Source organism: Symphalangus syndactylus, chromosome 10, assembly GCF_028878055.3.
Source record: "Symphalangus syndactylus isolate Jambi chromosome 10, NHGRI_mSymSyn1-v2.1_pri, whole genome shotgun sequence".
In the NCBI taxonomy this organism is placed as follows: domain Eukaryota; kingdom Metazoa; phylum Chordata; class Mammalia; order Primates; family Hylobatidae; genus Symphalangus; species Symphalangus syndactylus.
Window position 1 is genome coordinate 121,510,253 of NC_072432.2, and position 17,387 is coordinate 121,527,639.

The 17,387-nt window shown below is 34.3% G+C and overlaps 1 protein-coding gene across 4 annotated transcripts in view; it reads left to right on the forward strand.

Annotated features, from left to right (window-relative positions):
* Nucleotides 1-16,806, forward strand: part of FZD3 (frizzled class receptor 3) — an 84,989-nt gene extending 68,183 nt beyond the window's left edge. For all 4 annotated transcript variants that reach the window (XM_055295844.2, XM_063610841.1, XM_055295843.2 and 1 more), the window contains one exon: nt 4,981-16,806. In XM_055295844.2, coding sequence (XP_055151819.1) covers nt 4,981-5,194 — 214 coding nt within the window. In that variant the 3' untranslated portion in view covers nt 5,195-16,806. The remainder of the gene's footprint in view (nt 1-4,980) is intronic.
* Nucleotides 16,807-17,387: the final 581 nt, after the last annotated feature.

Consider the following 17,387-nt stretch of genomic DNA (forward strand, 5'->3'; position numbering starts at 1 on the left):
CTAAGTGCTAGGGATGCAGAGATGGAAGACAGAAGAGTAAACAATCAATTACAATACACTTCAATAGGTATAGTAAAAATATGTACAGGGTGCACTGGGATCTCAGAGAAGAAAACCATTTAATAAATCATAGAAAGTGAAAGCTTTGCAAAAGAGATGGCACTTCTACATTGAATAGGATTCAGAGGAGGCAGTTGAGAGTTAAAGACAAGGAAACAGCACATGCAGAGGCAAGGAAGACAGGCAAGCAGTTAGGTACGTGGGTATGGCTAGAGCATAGACTGCATGTTTTGGCAACTGAAGGAAAGGAATTCATACAAGGAGTTTGCATTTTTCCCTGACAGCAGTGAGAAGCTATCATAGGACTTCAGGCATTGGGGTGAGAAAATCAGATTTGTATTTTAGAAAAATCACTTGCCAACAGCATGGGAATGAAGGAGATTATGAGTAAGACTAGTTAGGAAGTTTCTACAGTAATTTAGGGGTCCCAGCTGAAAATACTTATAAGGAGGGAGGGAATCAGAGTTCTTTTAGAATATATTTATCAGTCACCACCCTCCATGGACTCAGCTTTATTTAATGTTATTGGCCTTATCCTTTCTTTTTTTCTTTCTTTTATTTATTTATTTTTTATTTTTTGAGGCGGAGACTCACTTTGTTGCCCAGGCTGAGTGCAGTGGTACTATCTCAGCTCACTGCAACCTCCGTCTCCCAGGTTCCAGCGATTCTCATGCCTCAGCCCCCTGAGTAGCTAGGATTACAGGCGTGTGCCACCACGCTCAGCTAATTTTTTGTATTATTATTAGAGACAGGGTTTTGACATGTTGGCCAGGCTGGTCTCGAACTCCTGGCCTCAAGTGATCTGCCCATCTCAGCGTCCCAAAGAGCTGGGACTACGGGCCTGAGCCACCGTGCCTGGCCTGGCCTTATCCTTTCAATGATGAATGAATAATTATTTATAGTATAATACTTATGCATGTGGCATACTGCGTATAAAGATGTATATGGAAGAAAAGTAAGATGTGATTTATGCATTCTAGGAGCGTATAACCTTATAGGAAAGATAAGATGTATATGGAAGAAAAGTAAGATATAATTTATGCATTCTAGGAGCATATAACCTTATAGGAAAGATAAGACATACACATATAAACCAATTAAATAATAGCACAAGCCAGGAATATAATTAAGACAGTGAGTGTTAAAGATAATAGATGTAGAACTGCAGGAAAGAGAAAGGTCAGATTGGTTCGTGAAAGTATCTTAGAGGAGATAAGTAGGGTGAATGAACAGTAAAAGATGAGTTTATATTAAGTAGAGAATTTCTGAGGGCAGTTAAAAATAGATTTCAGCCACTCTCATCTGAATAGAGCTGTAGCTTAGATAAGCAAGTTTACAAACATCAATATAAGGTAGTTGGCAATTAAAATTGTGAGCTAGAATCCCTTGAGTCACTATTAAAAAAAGAACAACAGGCCAAAAACAAGACCTTGGGAAATATTCACAGTAATAATAATACAGGAAGAAGAACAGTGGGCATATGAGTCAGAGAAATTGCTTATCATTCTTTTTGTTACTATTTTCCACATAATTGTCTTTCCTCAGCTAAGTTTGCAGCTTCTAGAGAATAAGAACTAGGTGACAGCATATTCCTCCACAGTATCTGGCACAGTGCTAGACATATATTTATAGTAGGGGATGAACAAATCTATCAAATAAATAATGACTTTAGAAATAATGTAGATGTTTCCCAGAAATTCAGGAGCCAGAATGACAGTGGCACCCTACTGAAAGTGTTCTGTAATGCGGCACATGAATACTCATACTGTAGGACTCTTTGCTGTACCCAGAACTTTAGGGCAGATTTGAGAGATTCTAAGACTGTGGTGAACCACAAGTCTGAACAAGGATTTTCATAATTTGAAAAGCCATCTCGTGGAGATTTCCTTCTGCTTCAGTCAGTTTTTAACTTTGTGTGTCAACACTATGTTTTGGTCATTTTCTAATCATCTCATGGTATCTTGGCTGTGGGATCACACACATACCCACTTCCCAATACTCACTCTGGCCCAGATTCATTGCTGATAATTATTGATCTCTGTGCTATATAAAACAAAATAGGCTTAGATGAATACACCTGCACACATATGTCAGCTTCAAAGAATAAGTAATTGGTGGTTAGATGAGAGGGTGAGTGAAAAAGGAAGTGGATAAGTAGGTGGAGGTTTGGAAATGAATGATTAGGTTGGTAAGTTCGTGCCATGACAAGAAAAAGCTAGGGAATAAATAAGGAGGTATTAGTAAAACTACAGTTAATTCAGTTATTGAGATTAGTGATAGCAACCAGTATGGAAACTCAAAAAGAGTAAATCATCTTCAAGATTTTTTATGTTGACTTTGGAAGGCACCATAGTATCTTTTTGACAATGGCAGCAAATTAACCATCCTAATTGTTTTGCCTAAGCTTATATTAAAATTAATTTACATTTTCACACTGTGTATTAGAGTCAGTGGTCACAGTGGTTTAAATGACTGTCAAAAAATAAACTTGGTAATTCCTACATAAACAGTTGAGATTAAACAGTATATTTAAATTTATTTTTCTGTGTAGTTGACTCTTAACTATCCATGGGCAGGTTGTTCATATTCTAAAATGTTTTGTGGATGGCCTTATGTGTCACTTAAGGAATTTAGATTAAATTATTCAATATAGTAAATTTTTCTATGAAAATATATTATTTGAGTTTTTGTAACTCAAAGCTTTATATTTCATTTTGGAAAATACTCAGCTTATATTTTTATATAGTGATTTTTAAAAGATAACTGTATATCATTACTAGAAAACCGCATCATATTTTGCTCTTTTCATTTGCCATATTTATTTGAGACAGATACTTGGGAAGCCATTGAGAGGTGAAAGATCTCCAAATCAGCTGCCAAGTCATATTTGGAAACTTGGAAAAATCTTCTACTCAGTTTTAAGGCAATAATCATTGTGCAAAATAATAATTATTAGTCTGGAATAACAAGCCCATTCTGAAATGTTTTCATCTGCAAACATTGTCATTATTTGCCAAAACATGCAGAACAAATTTAAAACTGTTTTAGGTCCTAAATATGAAGTATCTTTTAATAAATAAGAAATAACTTTTTACCCATTAACATGAGAAATATTTACAATATTTAAATATTTATCTTTTCACATTTAACTTTTCTTTTTTGCTTCACTGAAACAAACTACATGTTTTTGTTTTTTGAGACAGAGTTTCGCTCTTGTCGCCCAGGCTGGAGTGCAATGGCACAATCTCGGCTCACTGCAACCTCTGCCTCCAAGGTTCAAGCAATTCTCCTGCCTCAGCCTCCCAAGTAGCTGGGATTACAGGTGCCTGCCACAATGCCCAGCTAATTTTTGTATTTTTAGTAGAGACAGGGTTTCACCACGTTCGCCAGGCTGGTCTTGAACTCCTGACCTCAAGTGATCTGCCCATCTCAGCCTCCCAGAGTGCTGGGATTACAGGCATGAGCCACTGTGCCCGGCCAAAAGACATGTTTAAAAAAAAAAAAAAAAAATTTCAAAGGACTTCTCAAGTTTTAAACTCTGATCTAATGAAAATGTTACTAGAAGATCACCTCTGTGGTGTATAAATCTATCTTTAAGTTTTATAAATCACACTGAGTCATGAAATTTGTTACAATTATTTTTGTGAAGGAATGGTGGATTAACGCTTTCTGACACCCAACAGATCTGCAGCTGCTTATGATGTTTTTTGATGACTGTTTAAAAAAAAAAAAAAAACCTAGCCTGCTATATTTTATTTTTAGAAACATTACTTAAAACTTAATTAAAGTTATAAATTATACTAAGTTTTCTTTGAGGTTTATTATCCTAAATCAAGTACTTTTACAGAATGGCATATGTATAGGTGTTAAGTATAAACAAAAAGTATTTTAAACAAATACTTCTTGAGGCACTAGGGATTAAAAGATAAAATATGGTCCTTACCTTGAAAGAGCACACTATAAAGCCAGAATCATTGATAAATAGCATGCTAGCTCCATAAGCAAAGGCCTAATAAAAAAGTCATAATTGATTTTCCTGACCTTGACTGGCCTAGAGCTAATCTCATTCCTCATGGCAAAGCTTAGTGAGTCAGGACTGCAACAAAAGAAAATTTAACAGCCCCACTGCTGCTTTTCAAGATAAGTGCAGAGGAGATAGCCTGCAGTTAGCAGAGGAGCCCAGCTCACATACTCCAAGCTGGGTCTAGAGCTGAAGGTACAAAGAATTTGCTTTAGCCAGAATATAGGTTACAGAGTGTTAAGATGTAACTTCCAAGCAGATGTAGTTTCCATGAAGGAGCATCTTCACAGCCTCAAGCCCTGATGAGAAGTAATTAAGATAATTTGCAGGTAGTTAATTCAGTTGTGAACTGGGCTATCTGGAAAGCAGCTTTCGGCTGTCATCATTACTTGCCAGTTTATTCATTTATTTTTTTTAGGTTACTCCAATTTCTCCTCTGATTTCATATTCTCCCTCTTCCAGTCAGAGTCTTTTAATACAATTTGAATGTACCCCTCTACTGATTATAACCACTCTTCTTGGCTGCCAGGGGCAATGCCACATTTCTTCTATTTGTTGTTACCCCTCTCCCTGAACCCACCCCGTTCAAAACTGCTTTGAATGAGAAAGGTATCCATATTGAGTGCAGCTTCAAATCGTTCAGCCTTATTTAATCTTAGCTTCTGTCCTTTTGCAGAGAATGGAACCTTAATTCTGATTGGATTATCTCTTCTCTTTTGTTGGCCGTGTCAGTAATTCTACAGTGTTAACGAAGTTAAGCAATCAGAAGTTGGTTATTACTTTCTCATGGTTGGTTTCCTAATAATTTCCCTTACTGAGGCATTTTCATAAAAATTATTAGTGTTATTATATTTTCTAGTGTGTTCTGTTATCCCCTTCAAAATAAACTCTCATGACAGGTACACGCCCTGCAGTTACAGAGGAATGGAGGAGAGACTACCTCACGGCAGCATGTCACGACTAACAGATCACTCCAGGCATAGTAGTTCTCATCGGCTCAATGAACAGTCACGACATAGCAGCATCAGAGATCTCAGTAATAATCCCATGACTCACATCACACATGGCACCAGCATGAATCGGGTTATTGAAGAAGATGGAACCAGTGCTTAATTTGTCTTGTCTAAGGTAGAAACCTTGTACTGTTTATAAAGCAGATTTTATTCTTTGCCTTTTGCATGACTGATTGCTGTAACTCACTGTTAACATGCTTTCAGTCAAGTACAGATTGTGTCCACTGGAAAGGTAAATGTTTGCTTTTTATATTGCATCAAACTTGGAACATCAAGGCATCCAAAACACTAAGAATTCTATCATCACAAAAATAATTCATCTTTCTAGGTTATGAAGAGATAATTATTTGTCTGGTAAGCATTTTTATAAACCCACTCATTTTATATTTAGAAAAATCCTAAATGTGTGGTGACTGCTTTGTAGTGAACTTTGATATACTATAAACTAGTTGTGAGATAACATTCTGGTAGCTCAGTTAATAAAACAATTTCAGAATTAAAGAAATTTTCTATGCAAGGTTTACTTCTCAGATGAATAGTAGGACTTTGTAGTTTTATTTCCACTAAGTGAAAAAAGAACTGTGTTTTTAAACTGTAGGAGAATTTAATAAATCAGCAAGGCTGTTTTAGCTAATAGAGTAAAAGTGCAACAGAAGAATTTGATTAGTCTATAAAAGGTTCTCTTACAATTCTGTCGAAATAATCTTCATCCAGAGATATTCAGGGTTTGGATTAGCAGTGGAATAAAGAGATGGGCATTCTTTCCCCTATAATTGTGCTGTTTTTATAACTTTTGTAAATATTACTTTTACTGGCTGTGTTTTTATAACTTATCCATATGCATGATGGAAAAATTTTAATTTGTAGCCATCTTTTCCCATGTAATAGTATTGATTCATAGAGAACTTAATGTTCAAAATTTGCTTTGTGGAGGCATGTAATAAGATAAACATCATACATTATAAGGTAACCACAATTACAAAATGGCAAAACATTTTCTCTGTATTCATAGTTGTATTTTTCTACAGTGAGATGTGATCTTGCCAAAGCCACCAGACCTTGGCTTCCAGGCCCTCCTATAGTGAGTTGATTGTCTGCACTTGCCTTGCCCAATATCCAGTAGGCTACAGCTTTTGCCCCACACCCTTATTTTCAGATTCTGGATCATTCTTGTTTACAGCTGAAATATATATAACCTCAGTCCAAAGTGGTGATTGATTTGAGTATTTGAAAATCGTTGTAGCTAAATGAAGCATGATTAGTAGTCTTACTATGAATATCATTTAATCTTAAAAAAAATCAAGTAAAAATGTTTATCTGGTAATGTTTAAATAATTTACAATATGAACTGTAAACCTTATTAGGCATGAAATCAATCAGAAGAGAAAGAAAAATGCTGGAACATGCTTGATGTATTATGTAAAAAGCATATTTAAACAAGGGTCCTCAACCCTGACTGCAGATAAGAATCACTTGGGTTACTTCAGATGCCTAACACCTTCCTCTCGTACAAATAAGAATTGGTAGCTTTCTTAAAAAAAATTAAAAGAAGCATTCCAGGTGATTCTAATCTGCAGCCTGGCTTGCAACTCACTACTTTAACTTGCCCCTGATGATCTGATGGCATCATATATCACATGAACATCCACATGGATTCAGTCTTTCGCTTTTATATCATTATCTAATATTCAGTTGTTCTGTACCTGATGCCAAATTCTGTGCTCCACTCCTAGAGAGACTTACTCAGTAAGGCCAAAGTGATAGGACTTTAAAATCTGTAGTTATAAAAATACCGCAGGTGATTCTTATGCAGGTAATCCAAGAATCATACTTTGAAGAATTATTCTAGACTCTGAAGAGGCCTGGCTCTGCCTTATGCTATTATAGTTTATGACCTTTAACAATTTAACTCTCTGAGCCTCAGTTCCCTTGTTTGTAAATGAATATAGAAGATAAATACCTACTCTACCTACCTCACAAAGCTGTCAAATTAAGATCAAGTGAAAAAAATTATGTGAAAGCTCTTTGAAAACTGTAAAGCATTATGAATGATAAGGGATTATGTTATTGTGGATTTAAGAGGTGTGAGGACTACTATAGTACATTCCTTGACGTGTGTTGAATTCATGTATACTTTCTTTCTCACCCTTTAAAACAAAAACTGCCAAGAAATTAGGTGTTGAAAAAGAATCTTCTCATCAGGCAGCAAAGTCAGTTTTCTGATAGTAATAAGTTGTCTATTATGTTATATATTTCAAAGTACGTATATGATAATATGACTTATTCTTCATGAGAGATATTTGAATATTTGGCCGAAAATGTTTTTCATTTTTCTCTGTGTTCATTGCCTTTCTCCTTGGAACTGGAGTTAATGCTCAAAGCAGGCAGGTCTGAATTCCCTCATAACTGACAATTAGTAAACATTTTCTCTGAAAGCCAAACATATAACAACTTACTTATCAATAATTCATGAAGCTTTTGTCTGAGAATCTCCCCTGCAAACAGCATGAGAGAACTAAAACAAACATTCACAAACAAAAATAGGTTAAAATAGAAGGTACCAGTTTGAGCTCGAAGAAGATGTCATCCATTGCCATCTGCATTATATTATCAACTGCCAAAATGTTAATTGGTTTTCTTTTACAAGTGGGCCAAGGATAGACAGTTAAGTGAACATCACTATGAAAATCTTAACTTTGTGCTTCTAGATTCTTAGATAATCATTTGTATTTTCTCTATTAATTGTTGGTATATATGGGAATACTATATTGAGTTTTCAGTTACTTTCAGTAAGTATCTTAATTTTGTCCCACAGAATTTATGTAATATTGTTAATACATGGTTTTAAACAACAGTATTTAGTTTGGGCAGCAGTTTTAAGTCTCAGCTAGCTTAAACCAATCTGAGTAAGTCTGGACAGTTTTCCTACCATATGTTTAACTTTGATTGGCATATGATAATGTTTAGTGTTTTCTTTTTTCAGTTGACAACTGAGAAAATAATAGTTCTCTCTAAAATGTTAATATATTATCAAAAGGTTTTCAAAAAGTACTTTGATTTCAGCAACATTGTTTTATTCAATAATTAGACAAAAGATCTAAGATAATATTAAACTCAAAACAGTTTGTTTCAAAGAACAATTGGTTAATAACTCAGCTGGCACAGGGATTCATACACAGTTTTTCAATAAATATTTAAATGAACAATTCATGTCACACAACTTGCTTTTACCCTAGTACTGAGTCTCACATCAAAGAAATTTGAAAGATCTAAATTTAGCCTATGTGAAATGAAGTCTCTGTTTTACCAGAATAATATATGGCAGAATAATATATGGCATATGTAAATGTTTAATAATAAACATTTACATGTTTATTATGTAAAGTACACCAAATGAAACATATTTTGCATAGATAACAGTCCATATCACTATTGTAATTAAAGAAATATATGTACAGACATGTACCAATCCTTTTAATTAATTTTAGAAGATGAACAGTGATTCTTAGAAGTGAGTAATTAGACTCCTTTTAGTCTTATGCTGTTAGATCTTTGTGGGCCAGCTGGGTAAATGAATCTTCAAATCAACCTTTCTTTTTCTGCTGCTGTTAGAGCAGATTTATAAAAATTCTAAGAATGTCTTCAAATTAGAAAAATTTACTACATTTTAACCTACCTCATCAGTTTCTTTGTGATAATAGCTGAAAATAACTCAAATTGTACCCATCTTAGTTTAGGCTGTATCTCTGTGAAATGAAAGGAACCACTTAATTTTTTTATGTAAATTAGTGAATCATTTGCTGGAGCTTAGAAAATATTAACATACCAAAATTTCATTATGATGATATTTATATTGCTTTTTGACATGCCAAAGGTACATTTACATATAACCATATTTGGATGACTTACATAGTCTAGTGTAATGAAAATTCCCCTGGGATTGGAATTTTAAGACTCATGATGTCAACTGGGCTGGTCATTTAATTTCTCTGAGTCTTTGTTTCTTCAATGTAAAATGTGGATAAGGTAATTTTTGGTTTTAGCCTCCCTCACTGGATATTGTAAGGATCAAATGAAGTAATATTTATTATAATGCTCCGTAACCCATAAATTATTCTACTTAAAAAAATTTTTTTTAGAGACAGGGTCTTGCTCTGTCACACAGGCTGGAGAGCAGTGGCATAATCATAGTTCATTGTAATCTTGAACTCCTAGGCTCAAGCAGTCCTCCAGCTTCAGCCTCCCAAGTAGCTAAGACTGTAGGCATACACCACTACACCTGGCTAATTTTAATTTTTTTTTCTTTTTTTGAGATGGAGTCTGGCTTTGTTGCCCAGGCTGGAGTACAGTGGCACAATCTCGGCTCACTGCAACCTCCGCCTCCTGGGTTCAAGTAATTCTACTGCCTCAGCCTCCCGAGTAACTGGGACTACAGGTGCGCACCACCATGCCCAGCTAGTTTTTGTATTTTTAGTAGAGATAGAGTTTTGCCATGTTGGCCAGGAGTTTTGCCATGTTGGTCTCAAACTCCTGACCTCAAGTGATCTGCCCACCTCGGCCTCCCAAAGTGTTAGGATTACAGGCATGAGTCACTGCACCTGGCTTAATTTTAATTTTTTAAATTTTTTGTAGAAATGGATCTCACTATGTTGACCAGGCTAGTCTTGAACTCCTGGCCTCCTAAAGCACTGGGATTTCAAGCATGAGCCACCATGCGTGATCCATAAATTGTTCTACTGATACCATTTGGTTTTGTTAGAATTTGGGGGGGCTATAGAAAACAAGGTTACAGTCTTCATTGGTATTTCTTTTTAGCAGTAACAACAAAACAGGCAATTAGACTAGTATTCATTTGGTACAGTCTTTAAATCGGCCATCCAATTAACCTTTAAAAAGTAGGTTATGCTCCTAAATTGTATTGGCCCTTTAATATGTGTTGTACCAGAGTATGCACTCAAATTTTATGTAGTTGAATTTGTAGAGCAAATTTGGGGATATTCATTATATTTTTCCTTTTATATGAAATTGTATAAGTACATTAGCTTGATTTAAATTATTAAAAAAAAATTTGAAGAAGAATATAGACCCTATAATGTTTTTTGTCTTTGACTTTTTGGCTTTTATGTACCCAATTCTTTCTGATTGAGAACAAGTTTTGAAAAAGTAATTCACTTGTTGGTTTTCATCATGGCAAAACTTTAAATTTTAAGTCATCACACTATAAGAATTGTTTGTACACATTTATAATTTTTTTAAACTGTGTAAAGTAAGGATTTTTTCTCCATTCTTCACTCACAAAGGATAGCACTTTTATGGAACCTAGATTTACAAAGGAACTCGTGATTCTTTTAAATGCTTTTATGTCGTTTTACAGCTGATAAAGAAAAAATGTTTACATTTAATTCAGCTGTATTTCCTAGTAGCTGTATAAACTTACACATTATTCTTATATAATTTTGACCTATTTTATATGAAAATAATTGTATTGGCACCTCTTCATAATTTAATTCTCTTCTCTCCTTCTTTTGTTCCAGTTAGATGAATTTGGGAAAGGAGTAGGAAGACTAGGTATCACATGCCTTCCGTCTGATTGTAATCAGTCTCCTGGGTTTTTTACTAATTTGATCTTAATCCTGTACTTCTTTAGTCATCAAATTGATATAGGATTACAATTTTCTCTCAGGATCCAAGTCTTCTAAGAATGAAAATGTTAAAGTCTACGGCCGGGCGCGGTGGCTCACGCCTGTAATCCCAGCATTTTGGGAGGCCGAGGCGGGTGGATCACGAGGTCAGGAGATCGAGACTATCCTGGCTAACACGGTGAAACCCCGTCTCCACTAAAAATACAAAAAATTCTCCGGGCGTGGTGGCGGGTGCCTGTAGTCCCAGCTACTCCGGAGCCTGAGGCAGGAGAATGGCGTGAGCCCGGGAGGCGGAGCTTGCAGTGAGCGGAGATTGCGCCACTGCACTCCAGCCTGGGCGACAGAGCGAGACTCCGTATCAAAAAAATAAAAGAAAATGTTAAAGTCTACCCACAACCAGCCATCCTTGTAGACATTTCTATTTGGTTGATTTATAAAGATTTAATATATAAAGATTTAATATGAGTTAAACATGTTTCTTATTCTGTGATCTCTAATTAGAAATTAAAATTCTGTTGCCATAAATATAAAAGAAAGTAAAGTTTTCACTTTTATTTTAGTCAAACACCAAACCACTACGTTACTTACTTCCTGTAAGACACAGTAGTTCAATCTGTTGAAATGCATTGAAGGATAATTTCCTTCAGATTACTTTTTAAATCATCATCTGCCTCGGGAAATCTATTATGTTCTTTCTTGAATATTTTTGTTGGTGTGAAAGCGTTGCTTATACTTTATGCTCGTTTTAGTGGTCACTGTCACCAGTTTTTCCCGATAGAGATTAAAAATGTTTTTTTACCTTGAAATAATTCAGATTTTGAAGATTCACTGTTTCATTATTTTGCTAATTACCATTAACTAGTAAAGTTAGTTTTTAAAGATTTTTTAAGGTTGATATTTTATATTTCCTGGAGTAGGATGGATTACTTTATTATTATTGTAGCTTTAAGGTTTTTTGTTGTATAAGTCAGCTTGTTTGTATATGCTAAATTGCAGATATTTCTTTGTGTTGTGCTTATTGTTTTTTTTTTTAACTTAGAGCTTAATAATTTCTATTTTCTATCCTGGAGTCTAAAATTAAACAAAAAAATCTATTTTCTAAGTTGGCAGGTTTTTTTAACGATTAGTAAAATTGCATTATTTTATTTTTAAAAATACAATAGGATTTTGAGTCAGGAAACTTGACTTCTAGTCTTGCCTCTCTTTTGCAGTTAGCTGTGTAACTTTGGACAAGGCATTTTGCCTCGTGGTGCCTCCCAATTTCTCATTCTCTAGGGAACAAGAGAATTAGTTTACGTAGCGTCTAAAATTCCGCCCAGCTCTCATTTGGTTCTCATTTGACCATTTTAAAATCATTATTTTGGTCTCATTTTTATTCTTGTTATTCATCCCATGAACTAGATCAACTTTGTATTATTTTACTAGATCCACCTGTATTATTAATGTCATTTACATGTAAATTGATGGGATTCAGATATTTTATCAACTTTGTTTTTCCATTAGTGATTTTAAGTAATTTTAAAGAAGGAAAATTATATTACAGATAATAAAAATGAAAGAAAGTTATAAATATTGGACATGGCTTTTTTAAATGGGAAAGTCTTCTTAAGCACCAATATAAGCACCTTAAATTGATATATAGAAAAGAATGATATAGCATTTTGTGGTCTTTGTTCTCTTAAATATGAATATAGCTAGTTAGCCTAAAATTTACACAAAATGTATTCAAGATCAAATTAGTGAACAAAGCAATGGTTCGTATGGCTAATTTAAAAGCTATTCAATTTACCAATATTAAAATAATTATAAAATGTAAAAAAAATTTCAGAGGAGTTGATTGAAAATTTTTTGTTCAGTAATTATTCTTAAACTGCATTCTTAGGTTTATTACATAAATATAGTTGCCAGATTGCCATGGGCAAGTGAATGTCTTCATTTGAAATATTGTTAGAGATCAATGTGGCTTGTTATTTTTAATTTTTTTCTGGCTATACAGAAAATGTTCCTGGAAAGGTTCCTTAATTGTCATCTGATAGAATGTAGAGATTGAGGCCAGATGCAGTGGCTCAGGCCTGTAATCCCAGCACTTTGGGAGGCTGAGGTTGGCAGATCACCTGAGGTCAGGAGTTCAAGACCAACCTGGTCAACATGGCAAATCCCCTTCTGTACTAAAAATAAAAAAATTAGCTGGGCGCAGTGGCTCACGCCTGTAATCCCAACACTTTGGGAGGCCGAGGCGGGCAGATCACGAGGTCAGGAGATCAAGACCGTCCTGGCTAACATGGTGAAACCCTGTCTCTACTAAAAACACAAAAAAATTAGTCGGGCATGGTGGCGGGTGCCTGTAGTCCCAGCCACTCGGGAGGCTGAGGCAGGAGAATGGCGTGAACCCAGGAGGCGGAGCTTGCAGTGAGCTGAGATCGTGCCACTGCACTCCAGCCTGGGCAATGGAGCGAGACTCTATCTCAAAAAAAAAAAAAAAAAAAAAAAAGTAGAGATTGCATTAGTTCCATGTCTCGGCAGAGTTCTCTGGTAGATTAAGTGTTCTCTGCACTAGGCCAAGGAAGTTCCTGTTACCTTTGAAGATCATTGTGTTTGCTCTGATTGTCTACATTTACTAGACATATCAATCTTTTGAACACTGGTTCAAATCTGGGTGTTGGGTTAGGATCTGATGAGTAGAGAATAGTGGAAAGTTCATATAGGAAGGTATACTGGTTTCTGCTGTGATTCTTTAGCTACATTTATTCCTTGTCTTATGTCATTTCACTGGATCATGTAACTCTCCTGGCTTTCAGAAATTAAATTAGATGCCCAGCCTTTCTCGTTAAGAGATGCCTATATTATTATGTTATTTTGATTGCCTACCAAAAAAAAAAAAAAAAAAGATTTGTTTTCAGTTCTCTGGCTCTGCAAGTCTTTGTGATCACATTTGTTAAATTGAATCTGAGATTCAAATATTTCATTTAATATTTTCTGGGTTTTGATAATGGGATATTCTGTAAGATAAAGCAAGTAATCCTAGAGTGATTTACTTTATGTTTAGCCATCCACCATTTTCGTATTTCTCTACTCCTCCCATTCTCCATTTTTAAAAGGAAATTTACAAATGTCTTCCCTTATCCCTGCCTCAGATAATTTTTCCCTGAACTCATCTTGTCAGCAGAAACATTTAATATGAAATAATTCTATATTTCTGAGACAAGATCAATACAGTAGTTCTTTACATTGAGCTGAGGTGAATGTATACTTAAAAATACTCTATTTTCTTTTTATATGAACTTAAAATTTTAAAAATCATATATGGGACTCCCCAGTGTGAAAATACTAGTCTGGACATTCTCTTGCCATCAGGTGCTATTTCTACCTTAGCTGTGAATTAGACTAAATCCAAACTTTGTATCATTTATCTTTTTATAATATTTAACTTCCCTAGAATCACCCCATCTCACGTCTTTAACCCCAACTTCCAACAACTTTTCTGCTTTTATTTTCAAATGCCAAATTGTATTTTTGTGTTTTATTTTCTCATTGAAGTGTAAAAGTATCACATACATGAAGGAATGACTGGTTTAGACATTTACTTTGGCATAATAAAGATTGATATTAATACCACCCACCATCCCTTTCCTCTAGCCCCAAAAAGAAACGTTTGACAACTCAAAAACGATTAAATTATCTTATCTTGTTGTTTAATAGAACAGTAGAAGCTGTTTCTTCAAAATTAAAATATTTTACCAAAAAAATACTTTTTTGTATTTTAATCTGATAGTGAATTTGGGGATTATTTATGTAAATGTATCATAATTAATAGTAATTATGAGTTATTTCACGCTCTGTAATTTGTGATACCCAAGACTCATAATTTAATGTGAGGTGTTTTTTGAGCCTTTTTTGTTGTATCTTGTTTTCTTAACTTTTTACAGTGTTGTTAGATTATCATGGTCACATCTCGGCATGTGGATCTCTCCTGTGGATCAGCTGTTCTCTTAAGAGTCAGGCCAAGGAGGTTTTTGCTACATGGTCGTAGTTGGATAATACAGTATTATTCTGAACTATCTGAAATTGTTGGTTTTATCGGTCAAATATGATCAGATGCTAGCAATTTCATAATAGATATATTCAAGAAGGAAACAAACAAAAGATCTTTTAGAATAGATATGTTAACTTCTCATCCTAACCCTATCAACATATCAGAGGCTTTATGAAGGAGACTCTACAGATAACCACAAATCTTATCAAGAAAATTCTCCTTAAAAAAAATTATCCTTTATTTTGTTGTCAAATTTCCCAGTTTTCAAAAATGTTTTATCAAAATGACTTCATAATTGAAGCAAATACCTTTTGGAAGTATATATGTTACATAAGACTTTCACTAAATCTGTGTGTAGTTTAAAGCTTTTATAATCTGAGATATTGTTATATATTAGGTTTGTGCAAACTAATATAAAAGAATTCATCTGTAAGTATCATTTAGAGGCAAAATGATTTTCCCCCTCACATCTAGTATGGACTCAAATTTTGTCAACTGGAGTTTTATCCTCTTGGTAGGCATTCTAAATTAATGAATACTGCTCTGTGGTATAGTAAACAAATTTGCCGTAAAATGCCATGTAAAGATTTTCTTTATACCTTTATTTCATTATAAGAATAAAAGTATATGAGTTGAAGATCACATAAAAAATATGAAACTCCTACACAGGAAATCCCCAATTTTGTGATTTAATAGGTTGTAAAAAGAGTTCTTCCAAATTCAGACTACATCTCATAAATAATATTATAAATAATAAGGGTAAAAGATTAGCCAACAAAAGCTAATCTAGTACACCGTAGAGGTACTCTAGGTGTCTTGGTTTTGGTTAGATTTTTATAGTGGAGAAAGGTTACTTTGATCTCTCAATAATTGCTTGGTACACTTCTTCCTAGGCAATATGCTCATGATACCCTCTTCATGTGACCTATTCCTCAAATGCTACATTCTCCAAAACTTCCCTACCTGCCTTCTATCCCCCAGCCACTCTTATCAATACTTCCAAAATATAACCTATCTCAAGTGTTAGAAATTTGCTTTAACTAATTTATATTAAAGTGTTGGTGACTATAGCCCTTTTATCTCTCTTAAAGAGAAATCTGCATTAAAAGCAAACACGTTGCTGTTAGCTCAAATTAATCTCAATGAGTAGAATGTTAAGCTTTAAAACAAAAGTGGAAATAATTTAAATTAGTGTTGATGGGACTATTTTGAGGCAAGAGCTACCATTAAGTGACCTAGCTTGGAAATCTGCCCCCTTTGCCCAAACCCATGTTATGTCTGAAACTGCTGTATATTTTCAGTGACCTTGAGAAAGGGAGCTAGTCATTTGTATTTATGGGCCTTATGAAGTCAGGGCCTGCTGATCCTGTTTTTAAGTTCAAGGGCAATGCCTGAAGCATCCTAGATCTCCTTCACCCTCATTCTACCTGACCGACAGCTAGGTCTGTCTTCCAGCTCTTTCTCATTGATATTACATTTACAGATGAAAAGCCTTTTCCCACTTTACTATTACCATTTTTCAAGAGCTATAAAGGTAGAAAAGGTATTCCTTTTCATTATTCTAAGAAATATATCATTTTTAAATAGCTGGCACTTAGCAGTTTAGTTTTCCAAACTTTATTCTGAATCAAATTGCTGAGGTGATTCTAAATGTCTACTCTTGATTTATTATATAAACATCTAATTAGAAAGTGTTTATGCTAAAGACTTGTATTTTGTGGCATTAGTTCTTCATGTTTTTTATATGTTTATTAAAATTGTTCACTTCCAAATGAGTGGAAAAGTTGCTGTTGTTGGGATGTACAGGGCAAGTGCACTTGGTTAGAGCATGAACTGAGAATTTCACATTAGCTGATGTGCTTTGCACTCTGCTCTTGTAGATTTATTTTGTTTACAGTAGACTGATGTCAGTTTTTGTAAATGTTTTTTCTTAGCACTTTAACTGTGAGTGTACAAACTGATTTTAAATGTAGTGGTTGTATATTTTGGTTATAAATTGGAAATTTTTAATAAAATTAAATAATTTGTTCTCTTTTCTGTCATTAGTACCTGATTAATTATAATTTTCTTTGTCATCTTCCAGACCCTTTAAACAGTCTATTTAATACTACTGCATTGCACTTTTAAATGTTTTCATATTGTAAGTTTTTCATATAATAATGTAGGAATCACAGTAATCTGCCACATAGAAATAAACACACACCATCCTATATTATATCCCTTTTTCTCATACTTATTTTGTCAATACAGATAAAACCCATCTCTGTTCATTGTTATATCTTCAGCACATTACACTATTAGACACATATTAGAGGCTCAATAAATATATGTTAAGTACATTAAAGTATTGTATTTATATCAATTTCCTAATAAGAAATCCTACCCATATAAGCAAATAAATTATCAGGTGATTTATTTTCATGCACAGGAAGGCAGAAGAGGATTTAAACTATTAGTAGTATGTATTAGCATATGTCTTGCCTGGATCACACAGTCTTTGGTTGGGAGATCTTAGAAATCCTAAAGTCCAGCTTAACCTGATGCAGACCTTCTTCAAAACACCATCCTTTATAACCATCTGCTTGAATGATTTCAGTAGCAGGAAGCTCACTATGTAA